This window comes from Neolamprologus brichardi, chromosome 4 (genome assembly GCF_056152115.1).
Source record: "Neolamprologus brichardi isolate AB-2024 chromosome 4, ASM5615211v1, whole genome shotgun sequence".
Classification (NCBI taxonomy): domain Eukaryota; kingdom Metazoa; phylum Chordata; class Actinopteri; order Cichliformes; family Cichlidae; genus Neolamprologus; species Neolamprologus brichardi.
In genome coordinates, this window is record NC_142107.1 from 14002457 (window position 1) to 14021859 (window position 19403).

The window sequence follows — 19403 nt, forward strand, 5'->3', positions numbered from 1 at the left end:
GTCTTACAAATATAAAGACTAAAGACTTACACTCATAACTGATGTGAACTAATAATTTAATGTCCTTTTGGTATTTTGGCTTCTTTAGAGTTTTCTGAAGATGAGGCATTTGTAGTATTCTTCCATCTCAATCTAAAAGAAGGAAACATTACAAGTGTAAAAGGCATGCTGCTAGGAGGTGGAATTGCCTCTAAGCCGAGATACATGACTTACTATCCGCTCCATACGCATCCCGTTCCCATAGGCCAGCTGTCTGAGCACGTCGATATCTGGAAGACCCCAGTCTGGATTCCTGTATGCAACAGAACCAAACATGGTTCATATCGTATCCTAACAGCCAACCACATACACATATTACCAAATAGCTGCTACTCACATTTTTCGTAGCTCCTCATCCAGCTTTTCATTACAACTTGGTGTGATGATGCCATTAACAGCATACACCTGAGAAATGTTTCAGTTAGTAGGTTCAGATTTATTTGTAGTGTAATTAACTATCATTACGTACCCCATATGTTATCAAAAGGCCGTTTTGTTTGAGGATCTGTCCTGCTCCACTGAACACTCCCTGAGAAAATAAGTAAATAAAATACTGTGGGGATTTATCTCAATCTCTTCCGTTGATTTAGAAGCAACCAGGCCTACCTGGGCTGTTTTGAAGGAACTGTATTGCAGTAAATTAATGGAAATAATAACGTCACAGGAGTTGTGACTCAGTCCTGCCCATTTCTCCCACGGATCACTGGCATCCAGGTGAACAGGTGGTAGCACCGTCTTTGCTTGGGTTGCAGCAATATATGCCTTGATACTGCCAACAAGGTGTGTGCGAGCTTCATTTTAGATTTAATGTCAAATCCGTAGACTTCAACAAATCACTTGTTTAAATAGATCATTGATTTAACTGGAATATGTTCGTAAATCTTTCTGTCACACATAACTATACTGACACGTCAACATGGCAAGCACTTTCTGAAAGGCACAAACCTCTCTAGAGAATCCTCTTTGATGTCTGATGGCTGCCAAATGACAAAGGGCATCTTCTGAGCAAACCGTATGATATGCTGGCCAGTTCCAGAACCAAGCTCTAAAGCAAATAACTGCCTGTGTGACTGGCTCTCCAACACATCTTCGAGCACTGAACAAACACTCTCCCAGTTCCTTTCAGCCTGAGGAGACAGCAGCATGGCCTGAAGGAAAAAGAAAAGATGTGTGCCTCTTTTATCTAGCATTGCACTCCCATGCATTGCATTGTTCTCTCAGCGGATGCTTCTTACCTTTTATTTGCACTGGCGATAAAGGCCAGTGGAGGGAATGGCATGTTGGTGGAAGACAGTAGCAGCAGATGGGTGGAGAGATTACCTGGTTAAGAGGATTTCCTTCATGCTCCTTCCCAGTGTCCAAGTGCCCAGCATTGGTACGCTACAGGTAGGACATACGCACGTGCACATGCACAGCAAATAGTAGGACAGCTATAGTCTTGAGTCACCTCTTATTTCTTTCTACTTTGCTTGCAAGGAGCCAGTCCACTTTACATTTTTTAAAGTTGTCTTGACCAATAATTCTCCAATTCTGACTTTTCACTCATTTACTATTTTTTTTCTTTTCTTTTGTTAAGCCTTGTTAAGAAAGTCCAAACACAGGACCTCGGATCTGGATCTGACATGGTTTCGGGCTGAATCTGAACCAGTGGTGTTGTGGATAATGTCAAAGATGATGAATTCTGAACACAGCAAAATCCCTTCAGATGTTGATCCACTATGCAATTCCACCTGGAAAGCATGTGACAGTAACAGCTTAATTTTTGAGCATTAGAATGATCCCAACCACACTGCCAAAGCAGTAAAGACACCTGGATGGAAAAACAGATAATGGAGCACTATGAGTCACTGCATGGCATTGAAGTGATAATGCTAGAGATGGGAAGATGAGACTGGACATCATCATCATTATTATTATTATTATTTTTATTATTATTATTATTATTATTATTATTATTTCAAACTTACTTTCTTTCTGTCGCTCTCTCACGCACATTCATTGTCCCTTGTGGGCTCCCGTAGCAGTTGAATTGAGGTTTTTTAACAGTTCACGCAATGCATTGTGGGTAGGTCAGGAGTAGAGGGGACGCCATGTGCTTTTGAGGCAGAAGATCCGCTGGAAGGAGACGTGTGTGATAAATTTGTCTGTTTTCTCAGAGAGAGGACCACCGGCTCCATTTACCGTCGGCATGTTCTGCACCAGCCGCTGCCTCCGCACCGCGCTGCGAGCCGCAGCCAGCACGCATCGGTACGTAACAGGCGGAGTACACCTGTATCCGAGTGTCTGCGGCTTCAAGGGCAGAGAGCCGGCCACTGCTGCCGCTTAATTTGGACGGAGAACATGATGTTGTCTTTTTAATTCGTCTAAAGACAGACGATGCGCCTTGTGTGAGCACAGAAATGAGTTTAGTGGTTTGCGGCTGTGTGCTAAGTAGGTTAGCCGGCGTTAAGGGTTCTCTCGCAGGCTTCAACTTGAACAACGTGACCAAGTGAGCCCTGCTGTCCGACTAATGACACAAAACGTAGTATACCTTTATGGCTTCGTCTTAAAAAAAATCTAAGAGAAGCATGGCTTAGATTTTTTTTTCTTACCTACACTAGTCAAATGGGACTTTTCTGGTATTTGACAGTAGTAAAAATACCCTGGATGATTTTTAAAATTTTTTTTTATAGCTTGATAGGCTACATTACCCTGTTAAAACTGACTATAGAGCCACCACTGGGGTTTTTCGGGAATCTTGAGACTTTCAATGCCATGTGTGTAAAAGAGACAGTTGTGTCTTAAAACAGACATGTCCAGACTGTCAGCTGGAGATTTTATGTCAGCTTGTCCTGGAGCGCTTCTGTCTCTTCATCCTTATCAGGACCTCTCAGCCAAAGCTGTAGTTTCCTCCAGTGTCGCCCTGGTTACAGGGAGGCTGACTGCCCTTTGCAATTTTTTTTTTTATATAATTTTTTTTTTGCCTGCAAGTACCCAGGGGTTTGTTTGGGGGTAAAGGGACTTAAATTTTGTAATCACAAGTAGAATGGGAAGCTTTGGGGGTGGGTTGTCCACATGCCTGACAATTTGTTGTAACCATCAGACGCTATAAGTGCATCGTCTGTACGTCCCTCATCCAACTGGTCTCCATGCAATCAGTGAAGAGCAACTGCTCAGCTGAGCTGTCCACGTCTGTCATTGTGAAATTTCAAGTCTGAGATGTTTGAGAAGGCATGAAGAACCACCATGCTGTCAGTTTTACTAACAGGACTGAGCTTCCTGCCCCCCCCCCCCCCCCCCCCCCTTGTAATAAACCTACAATATTCCTGAAATCTGCCCTTAATGCCAGAATATAATGGTTGATTTCTTAGCTCACAGGTACTTGCCGTAATGTCAACCAGTCCTGCCCGCCCTAAGCGACTGCTCTGCGTTCTTGTGCCATCTCGCATATAACATACAACAAATCTCTTCTTACTATTCTTACCAGGGATGCGTGACTCTCCAACCAAAGCTAACCAGTACCTGCAGAATCCTGCCAAATCCTTTGTGGTGTGGTGTTTTTGTACAGTATTATTTGCTGATGCAAAACTGGAATTTCAAGGTTTTTTGTTTGCCAAATTACCATAATTTGTTTGAGCTGTTAAACCGCAAAGCAATAAGCATAAAAGTATCCTCCAGGTGAAATAAGAAAGCAAACCCATCTCATAGTAATAGCTACTGTCTTTACACAGTGAGAAGCTTGAGGGGTTATTTGGTGGTTTGCAAATTGAGACCATTAATTATGCATAAGTTAGGCAGTCTGCACTCTAAATGTAAGAAGGATTGTTTTGTAAAGCAGTAGACAAAGTCAAAATATGGCAGTGGATGATGCCAGGTGTGATCCACACCATACTGAATATGTGGATACAGTCTGCCGTTTAGCTAATCGGTTTTTCACTTTCCCAGGCAACAGCTTCAGCGGCAGACACCAGCCTTATGTGCTCTCAGACTTCTGAAAACCAGTCCAGCCTCGTCTTCAGATGCCATCGCCACCCCTCCTCTAGATGGAGCCCCCAAACAGTATTCCCCCAAAATCCAGCAGCTTGTCAGTGACATAGCCAGCCTCACCTTGTTAGAGGTGTCCGATCTCAACGAACTCCTCAAGGTTTGTGGGAAATTTAAAACCACAGTGCACTTTGTCTGAGCTGTCCGTTTGTGTTAAATGTTGAGTGATAACTTGTTTGTCTTTACCACAGAAAACTCTGAACATTGAGAGTGTCGGAATGATGCCGATGGGGGCGATGGCGACATTAACTGCTCCTGCAGCTCAGGTATTGATGATTGTTTTTAAAGGGAAGTTCTGAAGACTGCCTTATAAATCATTAATGGCTTAAGTAGCAACATACATCATTATTGTTCTTTTTCAGATGTCTAGCTTAGGAATTTAAAGTCACTCATAGTTGATGTGGCCAACGAGGCTCTGTGCGCACAGTTAAATGACCTCGTTTGTGTTCCTTTTGCAACTAGGCTGCAGAGGAGGAGGCGGCACCAGCAAAGAAGGAGAAGACTCACTTTACAGTAAAATTGACAGAATTGAAAGCTGCTGAAAAAGTAAAGCTTATAAAGGAAGTGAAAAACTGCATCCAGGGCTTGAATCTGGTGCAGGTAAGTCTCACTGTTGGAGCTATTTAAGCAGGCTCATTGTAGCTTTTGGCAAAAAGCAGTGTTAACGGGCCAGTGTTAGAATGTGAGATATAAAATGTTTATGAGATGACGCTTTGGAGGTAATAATATGCATATATTATTACGTAATATTCTGCAAAATCAGTCCAATTTATTTTGTGAATCAGTTTCAGCTGCTTTGGTGCAAATTAAAATCTCACTGCTGGGAACATCCATTCGTGCTCTCATGAGAAGGTTTGCTATGTCTCCCAGCATGTTCTCAAGAGTGGTGAGGTGATGCAGGTGGGCTGTTACACAAGAAAGGCTGAACAGGGCTGTCGAAGGATATCAAGGGCATCAGTGTCTGCTCCTCTGAGCAAAGAATTTCCAGTCCTACTACATGACCTCCAGCAAGCTCGTCATGTGCATTCCTCTGACCAAACTGTCAGAGGGCATGAGGGTAGCATGGGTCCTTTGCTCACAGAGGTTGTCTGTGGTGTTGGCTTTGCAGTGAACCTGTTGTCACTTTATTTGCACCAAAGTGGGTGAAATGCATTCCCAACAGTTTCTAAATTGACAGATTGATATGAATTTGTTGTATTGTGGTGATCAAGTGTTCCTAATTTCTTTCTTTTTATTGTGAGCAGTAACTACAAGCAAGCATTGTGTATCGTGTAATTTGCTTTGTCTGCAGTGTTAAAGCTTCTCAAAGCACACATTTGTTAACTTCACTAATTGTTTTTTTTCCTCCACCCTCTTTATTTGAAACAGGCTAAGAAACTAGTGGAGGCTCTTCCACAGGAAATCCGGGCCAACGTATCCAAAGAAGAGGCAGAGAAATTAAAAGCAGCCCTGGAGGCAGCAGGTGGCACCGTGGAGTTGGAGTAGATCTCGTCTGCCCTTATGCCCACTGTTCGCCATCATTTTGCTACTCGTGCACTTCATTTATTTCTTTTATTTCTTTCCTCCCTTTTTTTTTTTTTTTTTTTTTGTACGACAAAGACGTGGATCGTAAGAGAAATGGAAACAAATGCCTTCTGACATTAACGCCGTCCCCTTACAACGTCAGGTCAGGACGGCACAGCTGAGACTGAACTCTCCGGCACGCAGCCTTCGCAGATGTACCGCCGCACTGTTTGGTGGTTCGCTTGTCTGATACACGTGTCACAAACAAGCTAAGGAGATTGGTTGGATGCAGAGTAACGCCTTTTTCAGACATGGGATGAATAACATTGCAGTAATGGCATTGTGTCAATCGGTCATTGATCACATTAATGTTCCTCTGGTTTCTATCTGACCTTCCTACGACAGACTGAGAGAACCCCCACAGTAGTAGTGTTGGTACTAACTGTAGGCAAGTGTAACCACACTTTTAGACGTCTCTCTCGGTCATTGTTACAAAGAGCTGCATGTGCTGCGTGGTGTTGCAGAGAGAGCTGTACCCTTGCACCCCCCACCCCCCCACATGCATGCTCTAAAAAGCTATCTTCTGTATTAGGAAGAATGCTTGAATCATATTCCAAATTAGAAACGATGTAAACGTTTCTGCTTTTAATTGCATTCTCTTGTGAGCTGAGTAACTCGCCAAAGATGCATGCACAGTTGGTCTGCTACTGTTGAAACGTACTGCGTCCTACCTCCAGAGGCGTGATCAGGGTACTGATGGACACGAAACCATTACCACACCAAGATGCTGTCAGATCAATGGGAAGGAGCGCATGTCTGAAAGAGGCTGAAGTCAGTTTGTAATTCTTTGTGTTTAATCTTCTCACAAGGTTAAATCTTGTGGTTTCCAGGTTGATACAGATGAGTGATGTTGAGGAGCACCAGATACTGTGTGTAGTTCAGAGAATGGCAGGGCTGAGTCCAGATAAATCTCATTGAAATGTTAATAATGTGATTAAAGTTTAAATAATTATTTTGCTCTTATGTGTTATTGGTCGTGTGGCTGAATTTATGGAAAACTTGATGAGATGTAATCAAGATTTTATGTGTGCTGTGTTGACTGAACATTTATAGTGGAACAGTGAATTTCACTAGATTATGCTTTACTGTGGTTGTCCACCAGAGGTCATAATAACGCTGGATAACAGCACTTGCATGTCATTTTGTTTCTGAGTAAACCTTAGTGTTGAAATGAACAGAAATGAGAAGGTTTTCCTAAAAGAGAGGAAAAAAGCTTCAGTATCTGTGATGATGTATGATTTGGAGAGAAAGTAATTTACGCCATTTACACTAACTGGACACTCAATTAGGTATACCTTCCTCTGAACCCCTTTTGCCTTCGGAACAAATAACGGTTTTCATGAATCTGTGCAAACTCTACTTTTAGTTTCCTGCTCTTAGCTAGCATAAGTGGCAACCAGCGTGGTCTTGTGCTGCTGTAACCCATGTGCATCAAGGTCTGATTTGTTCACAGATGCTCTTCTGCATACCTTGGTTGTAACAAGTTATTGTTGCTGTCCTATCAGATGAAAGGAGACACTCATTCTCTTCTGACATCTCAGTGTGAGATGTCAGAAGAGACCTTAGAGATGGTCGTGTGAGAAAACGCCAGCAGATCAGCAGTTAAGTACTCGGTCCAGCCCAGCTGTCATTACGAACTATGTCACTTTCAAAGTCCTTTAAATCTGCTTTTCATTCTGCCCATTTTATGTCTACATGCCTAAAAGCATTTAGTTGCTGTAAGAAGACAATCTTATTTTGTCTGCAACTACATGGAAAAACAGATTTTTTTTAAAAAGAAAAAAAAGTCAGCATGTAAAGAAGAAAAATTATACAGTTATTTTAAAACTAGTGTTGGATTGCTTTTCCTCTTGGAGAATCTGTCTCTTCAATGGGGTTCAAATAAGGAACATAAACTGCTAACCCTGCACAAAATCACCTGCTGACTGTAAAAAGAAAAACCTGAAGAATATAAAAATATCTGATTAATTATAATTATAGGAGAAGGTGAGGAGTCAGGTGCTTTGTACTTATGGACACTAGAGGTTGCAAGGACATATATGTCAAGAAGTATGTAGAGAACATTAAAGGGGCTCAATTTCATACCTGCTATCATGGCAGTATAATGTTAATATAATTTTTATAGTGCTTTTTCACAGTAGATATGTTGGCTAGTTGTTTTAATCAAGTAGTCTCAGTCATTTTTTGTGACTGAAGCATCAGGAAGGATTCAGGACCTGGGAACTGACGTGTTTTAGCACAAAGAGTGCTGAGGATAAACAGTGGAGTATTTCACTCCTGTTGGATTGGTGAATATTCTGGGCTTATTGATCCTTTTGGGCTCCTGTATCTGTCCAGGTGTTGAAGATTGCTCTTATATCTTTTCACTGGTGGAATATTCCACTTTGATCCTGGGTGGAAGCTTATCATTGGGGGAATACCATTAATGGGAAATCGTTAATGGTGAAACACCACTGGAAAGTAGAAGGATCGAGTGATTTCATTAACTCTGTTTCATTCCCTGATGAAGTTGTGTGTGCCAAATCATGATGGAGTTTTGCTTTTAGTTTTTTTAAGGCTAAACCTGACTGTAAATTTTAGTGCTTTGATAATTTAACATGTTTAGTTTTTATGTCACATCTAAATCTTAGAGAGAATACAGTCTGTTTTTACATCTGTCACAAGAACAAATGCAAAGCACAGATGTGTACAGATGAAACATGAGAAAGAGCAACGCAACATAAGTGATTAAAAACTCTGTGAAGAACATGTAAAAGAAATGGCTTGTCATCCAGTTTTCCTACAGTGAGGGGGGAAACCCCTTTAGTCCTGATGAGAGTCGTAGAAAATTGTCCTGGAGAATGAAAATGATACTTTGATGTGTTAGTGATGATGGCTTCTGGCTGGGTCATAGCATTGCAAGCCTGGCCTGGACTGCTGAAGGAAGTCACCACATTAAATCAGTCACAGGTTTCATTTTAACTCACTTTATGATAAAAGCAAAATCCAGCTGTATGCAATTTAATGCAGCAATTTGGCATAAAGCAGAGGGCAGCAGCATATCACTCTCCTACACTTCAAGTGACTGATGTCAGCCTACGGTCCACCAACTGCAAACATCCAGCATCAGTGCAATATAACATCCATATAGACCTAACTCCTAGTTGGTTCTTGTTATTTAATCTCAGTGTAACCTTAAAGATTTGGATTCATGTGCAGTAGATTAATGTCTGCAGTCTGACTTGATTGCAATCTCAACCGGTGTAGCTACAGCCAGCAGAAAATAATGGAGCAGTCCTGCAATAAATCCTATCAACATGAAGGTTAAGCCTGTTGTTCATTCAACTTCATTTTTATTCTGGACCTTGCATATATCGTTTTGCCCATCTCATTTATTTCACAGACAGTAGGCCAAATTGCAACCACCCCCAATCTGATCAAACAGCTCCCTGAAAGAGGCCCAGCAACAACAACTCATGTTAAAGCATTAGACAGAAACCTAAATCTCAGTTCTGACTATTGCTAGCTGTCATTACCCATGCCTGCCTGTGTCTGCTAACATCTTACCTTTGCTCCAACTTGGAGTGGGTATCCAGTTGCTGTTTGTATCATCTGTCATGAGTGCCCTCCCTCTGAGTCAGCTCAAGTGCTGCTGTGCCAGGCTGGTCATTCATAGCACTCATTTAAAATCATGTCATGTTCAACAACCCAGACAGTTGCATTAGCTGTAGAAACTTTCAGAAAAGTTTAAAAATAATAATGTTGCTTTGCATCACTGACCCATTGTTCAAAATGTTGTAACCTTGTAACCTTTTGTGCGTATGACCTGAAGTCTGAATGCTATAATTAGACAAATCTATCCTTGACAAATATTTGTTTAAACTTCAAGACCTTTGCTCCATGTCGGTGTGTCGGCCACAATTTCAAAACTACAGCAGCGGTCAAGCCCGCTTACTATTTTTATATTGGTCACGTACACTTTCTCCCATGAACCAGCTGCACCCCTCTTCTTCTTGGCACACAAACATGGAGTAAATACGGAGGCACACTCATTATATTTGTATGTCCACTGCTTCAAAAGAAACAAAAATACAGATTTACATTGAGATGACTCCCGTTGACTTTTAAGATGAATTGTGGCCACGCATCACCAGAAGTGCTGAGGGGAAAAACGATGAAAGGAGCACCCTCGGGCAAAGTTGTCCTTTGAGCCTCTGAGAAGTCGACCCTTTGGCTTTTTCCCCCTCTGGAGTTTGCCTCACGGACAGCATGCAGGAGAACCGTGTCTCTCGTTGGTATTTTGGTGGGGTCTCGTCCAGTGCAGCAGCCTGTGTAACCCATCCACTGGATTTGATAAAGGTAAATTATAGAGCTTATCGAATTTGAATTAACACCAGAGCACAATCCTTCCATTCGGCAGAGACAAAATAGATCCAGGTAGGCCTCACTGATGTGTCTATTTTGGCTATTTTGATTTTCTATTTACCTGCTGATGATAAAATTTGGAATAATGTGTTGTGGCAGTATTCATTTTAGCAGTTTCTTAGAATTTCACTAGGCTGATGAGACTATTATGCAGCCAAATTGCCTTTATATTGGCAATCATTAGGCTTGCTTTGATTCCTTAAGGTGCTTTAAATGATAGTAACATTTGTAGTGTATGTTTAGTGGCACAGTTTTTTTTTATTTCTTGCAGCTATTATCCACTTATTGTATTGGTTTTCTTTAATTTAGGATGCGGACTGAATGGTGCTGGTAATATTAGAGCGTGAGATATATTTTCAGACTAGATATTAACGGTTTTAAAGACAGGAACTTTACATATCTCTCACTAAATTCTCACTAAAAGTGCCACTGACTCTTAGTGCTGCTTCCTTATGGTTGCTTCCAGGTCCACTTGCAAACACAGCAGGAAGTGAGGATGAGGATGATTGGGATGACTCTTAACGTAGTGAGAAGAGAGGGTTTTTTGGCTCTCTACAGCGGGCTCACTGCTTCCCTCTGCCGGCAGGTCAAAAACAACACTCATTTCCATAAAACCTTTATCAGCCGTACACTCTTCCTCTCTTTGACATAGCTGTTTTTATTTATTCATTCGTCCAGATGACATATTCTTTGTCACGATTTGCCATTTACGAGACCGTCAGGGATAAGATGAAGAGAAAAAATAAAGGTCCTATGCCTTTCCACCAGAAAGTCCTCCTGGGTGCCTTTGGAGGTAAATGGTGCAAATAGCTTACATTTTATTTAAAGATGTTGTTTCGTTTTATACTTAAAATTGTATTTAAAGATGTTGTTTTTCCTTCATCAGGTTTTACAGGTGGTTTCATTGGGACCCCAACTGACCTGGTGAATGTAAGGTGAGATACAGTGTTTATGTCTTTGTATCTGTTTGCACTTCACATGTAGAATCAAATGTATTTTTGTGGTTCACCACATAAAAGTCATAGTTTGTATTTTATAGTTCAGTGCATCCACTACATTGCTGTTTAAGGTCTAAATTTGCTGTCATTCCAGCCGTGAGATAAAAGTGATTAATTTTGTTGTCAAAATGCTTTAATAGTTATAATAGTTCTATGAATATTTAATATACATTTAAATGGAGATTAAATTGAAACAGAATCATGAAACATATTACTAATAAAAGCCTACATTTATTTTTTGTTTGTTCTGGTCCATTTAAGTGGCCGTTTTATTATCTTGAGCATTTTAAAAATGTTGTTTATAACTTTTGGGGTTTTGCGGTTTCTGTCCACCGTACATTTGTGCGAGTGCTTGATGACCAAAAAACAAACAATAATAGAAAAAGAAAAATACCAAAAAGTAACAAAGGATACACGAACACGGATCACTTCATTAGGTACACCTGTCCAACTGCTCATCACAAATATCTCAACAGCCAATTACATGAGAGGAACTCAGTGCATTTAGACATGTAGACGTGATCACGATGACCTGCTGAAGTTCAAAGAGAACATCAAAATGGGGAAGAAAGGTGACAGAAGCGACTCTGAAGGTGGTATGGTTGTTGCTGCCAGATAGGCTGGTCGGAGTATTTCAGGGACTGTTGATCTTCAAGTAATTCATTGTATTGGATAGTCGCTACATAGGCCTTTACCAGAATTGCCTCAGTTGTGCCGACTGGGAGCTTGGGCTGTTTTACCCTGTGCTTCTTAGGTTATTCTTTGCCTTTGGAGGAGCCACACTAAACCAGAGTTCATAGAATGGTTAAAGACACTGCTTCCTGTGAATCACTGATGGTAAGGAATAATAACTGTCAAGGAAAGTTTCAGCAAGAGTGGATTGAGGTTGCAGAGAAAACAAAGGACAGAACCTAACGGATAGTTGCCCTTTCTCTTTTGTGCGTCTGCTAAGTTTTACACAACCCCTTATTTGTTTTGTTCTTAGTACTTGGGTACTTTTCTGTTTTTGTATTTCTCCTTACTGATTGCACAGATGTAACCATGTCCAGTGTATGCTATTTTGTGTTTTGATTGTTATGAAAATTTAAAATAAATAAAAGAAAAAAATGGGCAACAGAAGGTTGGAAAAATGTCTGGTCTGATGACTTTTTCCGCTTTGACATTTGGATAGTAGGGTCAGAATTAGTCATAAACAACAGGAAAAGATTGATTCATCCTGGTATCATCATGCTGCTGCTTGCGGTGCAAACGTTGGGATCCTTATTACCAGCTGAGCATCATTTAAATGCCACAGGCAGCCTGAATATTGTTGCTGAACATGTCCAGCACGCACTGTATCAAAAAGGCCTCCAGGGCTCATTTGGGATGTGGTGGAACAGGAGATGCAGATCATAGATGTGCAGCTGACAAATCTGCAGCAACTGACACGATGCTATCTTGTCAATGCCATGAAGGCAGTTCTGAATGCAAAAGGGGTCAAACGTGGTACTATCTAACAAAGTGTGTATGAGTGTATATACATTTCTAAACACAAGTTAAGGGGTTTCTAACATAACATCTAAAGTAGGTACCTGTAGAAATGTTGTGAAGTGAAAGAAAGATAGCTGGGAAAAGTACAAACTACACAAGAAAAAAAGTTGTGGTGGCACAAAAGCCTTCCAATTTTAGATGGTCAATTTTCCCAGAGTACAAAAGCAAGACAATCAGTGTTAAGGTTGGACGTGCTGACAGACAACCGGCTTTGAAATCTCTCATCTTTACAGAATGCAGAATGACGTCAAGATGGCAGCAGAGTTCAGAAGAAAGTAAGTGCACGAAAAATGGGGATACATCCCGAATCATAATTACAGACAATTATAGTTCTTTCCAAATAACCATATTGTAAGATAGTTTTTTCCCTTTTTACAGTTATGCTCATGTGTTTGATGGGCTCTTACGTGTCTGTAAGGAAGGTAAAGTCCATAAAAGCTTCTATAGATCACGTACCATTAAAGCTTTATTTTTATTTCCTTTGTATGTTCTGTCACAAGTTTAAAATCCACAATCCTTAAACTCAAGAGAACAAATACTGACTAAAGATTTCTTTACAATGTTCATCCTTCTGAAATGTGCTTTTTAGAGGGGCTGAGGAAACTGTTTTCTGGTGCTTCAATGGCTTCTTCGAGAGGTGCACTGGTGTCTGTTGGACAGGTAAAGTCATAAACTGCCCTACAAGACAACAGTGACTGCAAATATAGTGAAACTGTGAATTTTTGAGCAGTAACAGCAAACTGTAAGACAGAACCATAATGGCCTTAATGTTATAATTTTTTATGCCCAACAATTATTGCCATAAATAAATCTGTAATGGCTAAATATGCAGATAGTCAGCTGATTAAACTGTGTTTATTCAGTTTTTCTTAGCTTGTTATGTATGGAAATATATTTTAGAGGCTACGCATAAAGTTCAATTCAAAAAATCTATACATTTAAATGTTGGTATTTTTTAAATTTTAAAATCAGTCAGCATAATCCTAAAAATTATACTGCATGTAATTATCATGCAAAATGCCAAAATTCTGAATACTGCTCAGTCCAATAAGTGCTGTCAAAGAAATTCCTTTTTCTCTGGCAAAGAGAAACTACCAGTTGGAGACAATCATGATCACTAAATGGTAAATGGCCTGTATTTGTATAGCGCTTTACACATCCAGTCATGCACCCATTCACACACTGGTGATGGCAAGCTACATTGTAGCCACAGCCACCCTGGGGCGCACTGACAGAGGCGAGGCTGCCGGACACTGGCGCCACAGGGCCCTCTGACCACCAGTAGGCAACAGGTGAAGTGTCTTGCCCAAGGACACAATGACCGAGACTGTCCGAGCCGGCAACCTTCCGATTACAAGGCGAACGCCCAACTCTTGAGCCACGATCACCCCGATCATTAATAAACGAGATGTTAACAGGCCTTGGTGTTGTTAAGTTAGTAAAAACATTGTAGGGCCTTCAGCGTCACTTATTAAGATTTAAGTCAGCGTGTGTAGATGTTTGAGCCTGTGTGTATACTTTTGGATTGGAGGAAATCCTAATAAATTAAAACTTGTGCATCCAATTCTTGTTTTTTAACGTCTTTAAAGATCTATGCACAATCATTCCACCCTGGAGAAAGAAAACTTCAAAGAAATCATTAAAGGCCCTAAATCACCATGACATTTATGCCCATGTTGAGTACCCACGAACTTCTGACCACAACTGTATATCCACTGTGTAGTTTGCTATTATTCTGCGGCAGGAAGGACACAGATTAGCCTGCAGCATTTAAACCAAAACTACATTTTGGGTTTTAGGTCTATTTCACTGATATTTTCTTGGAAATTATACAGTTCTTTAAAAAATAAAGAAACAAAACAGAAAGCCATAAATGCGAGCCAACTAACGCAGTGCATGTGTGTTTTGCTGCAGCTCGCCTGCTACGACCAGTCCAAAGAGTTGGTTCTGGCTACTGGTTACTTGACTGACAACATCTTCACTCACTTCCTGGCGAGTGTGTTTGCAGTAAGTGACTCACGTCTGTCATAGCATAGCAAGACAAACATCACATGATTTTCTGAAATAAGCCCTCTGTTCTTGCGCAGGGTGGCTCTGCTACAATCCTCTGTCAACCACTGGATGTTGTTAAAACAAGATTAATGAATTCAGAAGTTCAGTATGTGGTGAGTGTCTTTAAAATGACTTTTCCTGTTATCTGGTTTTGCAGGAGAGTTTGGCTTATTTAGGTCTCTGAGTTCTCCCGCCCTCATCACTCTGATGTTATGTATGTTTTATTCATTGGTTATGGGGAAAATGACACAGCTTGGCATGTCTCTTGTGTGTTTTGTCTCCTTGTTGCAGAGTGTGTCTCACTGCTTAACAGAAACAGCAAAGCTGGGGCCGAATGCGTTCTACAAGGTGGATGTCACATTCACGCAGACATGATGTTTTATACAGCTCTTTCTAATTATGTGCTGTAGTAACCTACAGAGTATTAAGACACTGAAACAGTGCTTTGATTTGTGTCCAGGGTCTTGTTCCTGCAGCTATCCGCCTCATCCCTCACACAGTCTTAACCTTCATATTCCTCGAGCAGCTGAAGCAGCATTTTGGTGAGATGGTCATTACCTGAGGGTGCCATAAGAAAGTTAACCTACGGCCACGGCTATTCCTTCAGGATTTCAATGGCTCTCCATGCTGCACAGGTTGATCTCGACAAACTGAGCTGGGGTCGAGCGGAACCCTCAAAAGTCCGAGACGGAAAGAAAATCTTCATGCTACGTTGTGTAATAACTTGTGTAATAACATCCAAAGCTCCAGACAAAAACGTGGTGACGAAACGTAGTGTTTCTTAAAAACGGAGATGGTTTAAATTATTTACATTCACCACTGTGCTACTTCACTTGTCATGAACTGTGCAACTATAAATATCACCTAAGGTTATATAAGGCTAATAAAGTAATAAATGGATTTCCATTAAATTCAAAACTGTCTCTTGAATGAATATCCTGAACCTGACAAATGAATCTTCATGCTACAAAACCTCCAGTGCCCTCTGGGGGACAGTGTTACACTGAAAAACAGCCTGACAATATATTAATATAAAGTGTATTTGTAATTATGCAGATTGTCAACGGATTTGGTTCAAGACAAGACTGTTTATTTTCATATTATGGAAGGAATGTGAGGGCGGGACAGCGGTGCAGTGGTTAGCACTTTCTCCACTGCCTGTGCAGAGTTTCCATGTTTTTCCCTATTCTGCCACTGATTTCCTGCCACAGTGCAAAAACAGGCATGCTAGGTTAATTGGTGATTCTACATTGTGAGCGCCTGTGATGGACTGGACCCTGCCTCTTGTGCTATGTCAGCTGATGGAAGAGGCCCCTTGGATCCATAGTTTTGCTGGAGAAAATGATTAGAAAGAAAATCTGTGGCAGAAGCGTTACTTTTTCTCATTTTCATTAGTCAAGATTGAGAATATAGTGAGAAAATAAATGATGGGCTTTACGGAAAAGAAAACAAGGCTGATTCAATTGCGAAAACAAGCTTGTGAGACACTCCCTTGTCAGTAATTTGTATCTTTATTTACTTCTCTCACTGCATGAGTGCAGTTATTGCTGGACACATCAGACATCCCGTCAGGCCTCTTTTAAAAAGGAATACTTAACCTGGCTGCTTCAGCTGGTACTAGACTCTTAGACAATTAGATTCACTTGAATTCATTATGACCGTGCTTTCATTAGACACTCAGCAGCTTTTTAAAACAGGAGGCCGGCGGATTTGTGTGAAGACAAAATTTTTGATTAAAAAAAAAGACAGAGAGAGAAAAAAAGTTGTGTGGCAATGGTTCAGCAGCTGTATGTGGGTTTGTGGGTTCATGTTATTTAATATCGTTCCAGGTATTATTTTCCTGAGCATTATATTGTACAGCGATGCACAATCCATCACGCTCAGCTTTACAAGACAAAGTGATATCTTTTCCATGTCCCATGGTTTACTCACTGCCTGTATCAGTGTCAGAATTTGAGTGATGATTCTTGTCTTCGGGATCCAACAGCTTCATGCTTGATGCCTTTTCCATGATGTATAGTCAAACAAAAATCAGATAAACTTTCCTTAAGAAGTCACTGATATCACCAAGAGATTAATGCGTAAGTGAAATCAGCTCTTTTTGATGAAACTTTTATGTATTTATTTTTTGTGGTTAAAGGTTGAGTTTCAACTTGCTTATTCCTAACTGCTGCACAGGTTACACGACCCCGTTAAACCTGTGCAAAAAGTCATCTAATGGTGAGCCGGTTATTATGTGCGGTTGTCATGGTGCTTGACGAAAGAGCAGCTTGATGACATAGGTCAGTAATGATAGATAATGCACTGCATAAGAAGAGTACATCTGCTTCCTTTTTTAGTGTATATCCAGATTTACTTTGCTGTGTATGAAAGAGTCAGAGAGTTAAAATAAAATAAAAAATTATTAAAAAGAAGTGTAGGTGTTAATTTATAAAACTTTTTTCTTTTATAATATTAATGTATGAATGTATTTCAGTATTAATTTATTTGCTTGCAAACAGTACTGAGCAGTTGTATAAGTTTTAGATAGATAGCTTAGCCAGCTGCCTCAGGTCTCTAAAAGCAAGCATTTCTCTTGGATGTTGAGGCTCCTGATTGATTTGCATTAAGAAAAATGCTAAATATAAAATTCAGAGATTAATAAAGACAATCAATCGATTATCCATTCATCCATCTGTCTTCTTCCTCTTCTCTCAACTGTTATGGGGCAAAAAAATGGAAAATTAAATATAAATAAATAAATAGGGAAGCATATTAATAAAAAATGATCTATTTCTGTCACATTTTTAATTAAATTGAATGCTCTGATTTATTACACTTGTATTATTTTTATAAACTGATTCATTTAGAAATTTTTTGTGGAATTTTCTGCCCTTCATCACCTTGAAGCCTCAGACGGCGGTTCGTGCTTGACGTTTTCTCTTTATCAGGCACTCTATCGCTGGTAGAGACTGACCGCTGCGCCCGAAGACATCCACCGGGGATGCAGCTAATGATGGCGATGATGATGCACATGCACACATGGACAGAAACACGTATCGCTTTCTCGTCTTTCTCCGTTTGCCTTTGATTCTGGATGTGGACGAGGAAGAGATGTCAAAGTCTGGTTTGAAGCTGAGAACTGACAGATTGAATGTTTTGGAACCGTCCTGACATCAGAAACAGAATTTGAGATTTTACATTGAGGTGAATTGTTATACCAGATGTTGCGGGTTCATATCTGAACACGGGGAGAAGTCATTTTCATCTTTGATTTTTACCCAGCAGGATGCTCACTGTATATATGAACAAACAGGCTTTTTAAAAATATACATTTTTATATTTTATTATTTCTCATTGGCCAGTTTGTTGAAATAATAATCTCTTCTTCACACTGAGAAACTGGGCTTGTGCAAATATAAGTAAAGTAAGGGCACAGACAAGGGTTTAAGTCTTTTCCAAAACAGCATTAAGGTTTCAGTTAATGTTCAGTTAGCATCCACGCAAAAACCCCCAAATCAAACTATAAAACCTTGATAGTTATATTTCATGTTTAATTTCACCTTTTCCCCCAGATGTCAGTCTCAGAAGTTGTAACCTGTGAATCAAAGTTTCAGGCTGTTATGTCTTTAAGATGCTGACAAATTGCAAAACTCTTCTGTAGCCTTTAAAGGAAAACACTGACCCTGACCTCATTCTCTGTAATTGTTTATTATTATTATCATACTAAAAAGTAACTCGAGATTATTCGTGTTTAAAACGTTTCTGGATCACAACATTTGTTGAAGACAAGCATGTTAAAACTGGGCATGATTTCATGTCTCTCATGTCAGCTCTGGTTGAATATATCCATACACCACAGTGCTGGCATGTAGCTGTTAACAATTTAATGCAATAAAGATTAATTTAATTGCATTACATTTTTGTGTGTGACAAGAGCCAGAGGGATAGCAAACATCCAAGTAATTCATATGTGGCCTTGATTAAATTTGAAGTGGACATTTGCATGGAATAATGTGCAAAGCGCCTTGAGGCAACTGTTGTTGTGAATTGGTGCTATATAAATAAAACTGAATTGAATTAAAGTGTCTGGCTGCACTCTTTAAACAGCATGAAATTTAAATTAAATGCACTGGGTATGGCCAAGTAGGCTGGTTGGTCCGAAGCGTATGAGCTTTGCAGTTTGTTATACCTCCACTGTTAAGCCTCGACCAGCTGCACTATCACAGTTCAACAGTCTTTTAACATCTAAGAAACCAAAAAAAGCGCTTTTACATTTCATCTCACTGCCAGCTGTGGAAATCCCTTCTTTTCTAGTTTCTTCCCTCCTTTTATCTTACTGATCCATCAGAGTTTTCCTCAGCTTTCCTAGACTCTTACAAGGTAGTTGACAGTCCTCTGTTCTTCTTCTCTGCACTCAGCTGCCAGCTGCTTCAAATGTCAGATTATTCCTCTCATGGGCGATCTCTGTTTTTCCACAGGCTGGTCAGCTCAGTCAGTGCAAGCAACAGTGTTAGACTTCAGTGAGGGTGAAGGTGGGAAGACCTGCCAATTACCAAAGTGATCATCCAAACAGCTTAGCAACTGAACAGCACCAAGCCTGTGAAACTTTTCGCAGCATGTTTTTTAAGCAGTGTGACCGCAGACATAAGAGAAAAGCAAACCTTACTAAGCTTGTTAATAATAAAGCACAAATCTTGCTATTAAAATTAAGAGGTAAAGAGGAATGAGTCAGATTGACTATAATTTTGTCTTTACCATTCTTTAGACATTATTATCTAAATTCATCTTTTTTTTCAACACACAGCCATCAAA

General features: G+C 40.2%; 3 protein-coding genes across 3 annotated transcripts; 2 read left to right on the forward strand and 1 right to left on the reverse strand.

The window, feature by feature from the left end:
- Positions 1–61: 61 nt before the first annotated feature.
- zgc:103625 (methyltransferase-like 26 B) lies at positions 62–1339 on the reverse strand. Its single transcript, XM_006791336.2, has 7 exons — positions 1275–1339; positions 985–1187; positions 646–808; positions 509–568; positions 377–444; positions 214–292; positions 62–132 (listed from the first exon to the last, which is right to left on the reverse strand). Exons 2-7 carry the CDS (start codon positions 1182–1184, stop codon positions 85–87), a joined length of 618 nt encoding a protein of 205 aa, XP_006791399.1. The 5' UTR covers positions 1185–1187; positions 1275–1339; the 3' UTR covers positions 62–84.
- Positions 1340–2105: 766 nt separating this feature from the next.
- Positions 2106–6588, forward strand: mrpl12 (mitochondrial ribosomal protein L12). Its single transcript, XM_006791335.3, has 5 exons — positions 2106–2286; positions 3964–4162; positions 4254–4328; positions 4525–4662; positions 5431–6588. Exons 1-5 carry the CDS (start codon positions 2228–2230, stop codon positions 5545–5547), a joined length of 588 nt encoding a protein of 195 aa, XP_006791398.2. The 5' UTR covers positions 2106–2227; the 3' UTR covers positions 5548–6588.
- Positions 6589–9598: 3010 nt separating this feature from the next.
- slc25a10a (solute carrier family 25 member 10a) lies at positions 9599–15527 on the forward strand. Its single transcript, XM_087840337.1, has 11 exons — positions 9599–9963; positions 10496–10615; positions 10708–10822; positions 10916–10964; positions 12791–12832; positions 12936–12979; positions 13147–13217; positions 14472–14564; positions 14645–14722; positions 14901–14957; positions 15070–15527. The coding sequence occupies exons 1-11, from the start codon at positions 9874–9876 to the stop codon at positions 15169–15171; spliced, it is 861 nt and encodes a 286-aa protein (XP_087696463.1). The 5' UTR covers positions 9599–9873; the 3' UTR covers positions 15172–15527.
- Positions 15528–19403: the final 3876 nt, after the last annotated feature.

What these genes read in the sequence shown, in the direction of transcription:
- zgc:103625 (XM_006791336.2), bottom strand. Translation starts at nt 1,184, where the DNA reads ATGCTGCTGTCTCCTCAGGCTGAAAGGAACTGGGAGAGTGTTTGTTCA. An exon ending in GCCTTTTGATAACATATGGG is followed by an intron (nt 445 to 508) that starts GTACGTAATGAT and finishes AACATTTCTCAG; the next exon opens with GTGTATGCTGTTAATGGCAT. An exon ending in GGATGCGTATGGAGCGGATA is followed by an intron (nt 133 to 213) that starts GTAAGTCATGTA and finishes TCCTTCTTTTAG; the next exon opens with ATTGAGATGGAAGAATACTA.
- mrpl12 (XM_006791335.3), top strand. Translation starts at nt 2,228, where the DNA reads ATGTTCTGCACCAGCCGCTGCCTCCGCACCGCGCTGCGAGCCGCAGCC. An exon ending in GCCGCAGCCAGCACGCATCG is followed by an intron (nt 2,287 to 3,963) that starts GTACGTAACAGG and finishes TCACTTTCCCAG; the next exon opens with GCAACAGCTTCAGCGGCAGA. An exon ending in AGGGCTTGAATCTGGTGCAG is followed by an intron (nt 4,663 to 5,430) that starts GTAAGTCTCACT and finishes TATTTGAAACAG; the next exon opens with GCTAAGAAACTAGTGGAGGC.
- slc25a10a (XM_087840337.1), top strand. Translation starts at nt 9,874, where the DNA reads ATGCAGGAGAACCGTGTCTCTCGTTGGTATTTTGGTGGGGTCTCGTCC. An exon ending in ATCCACTGGATTTGATAAAG is followed by an intron (nt 9,964 to 10,495) that starts GTAAATTATAGA and finishes GGTTGCTTCCAG; the next exon opens with GTCCACTTGCAAACACAGCA. An exon ending in CTGCTTCCCTCTGCCGGCAG is followed by an intron (nt 10,616 to 10,707) that starts GTCAAAAACAAC and finishes TCATTCGTCCAG; the next exon opens with ATGACATATTCTTTGTCACG.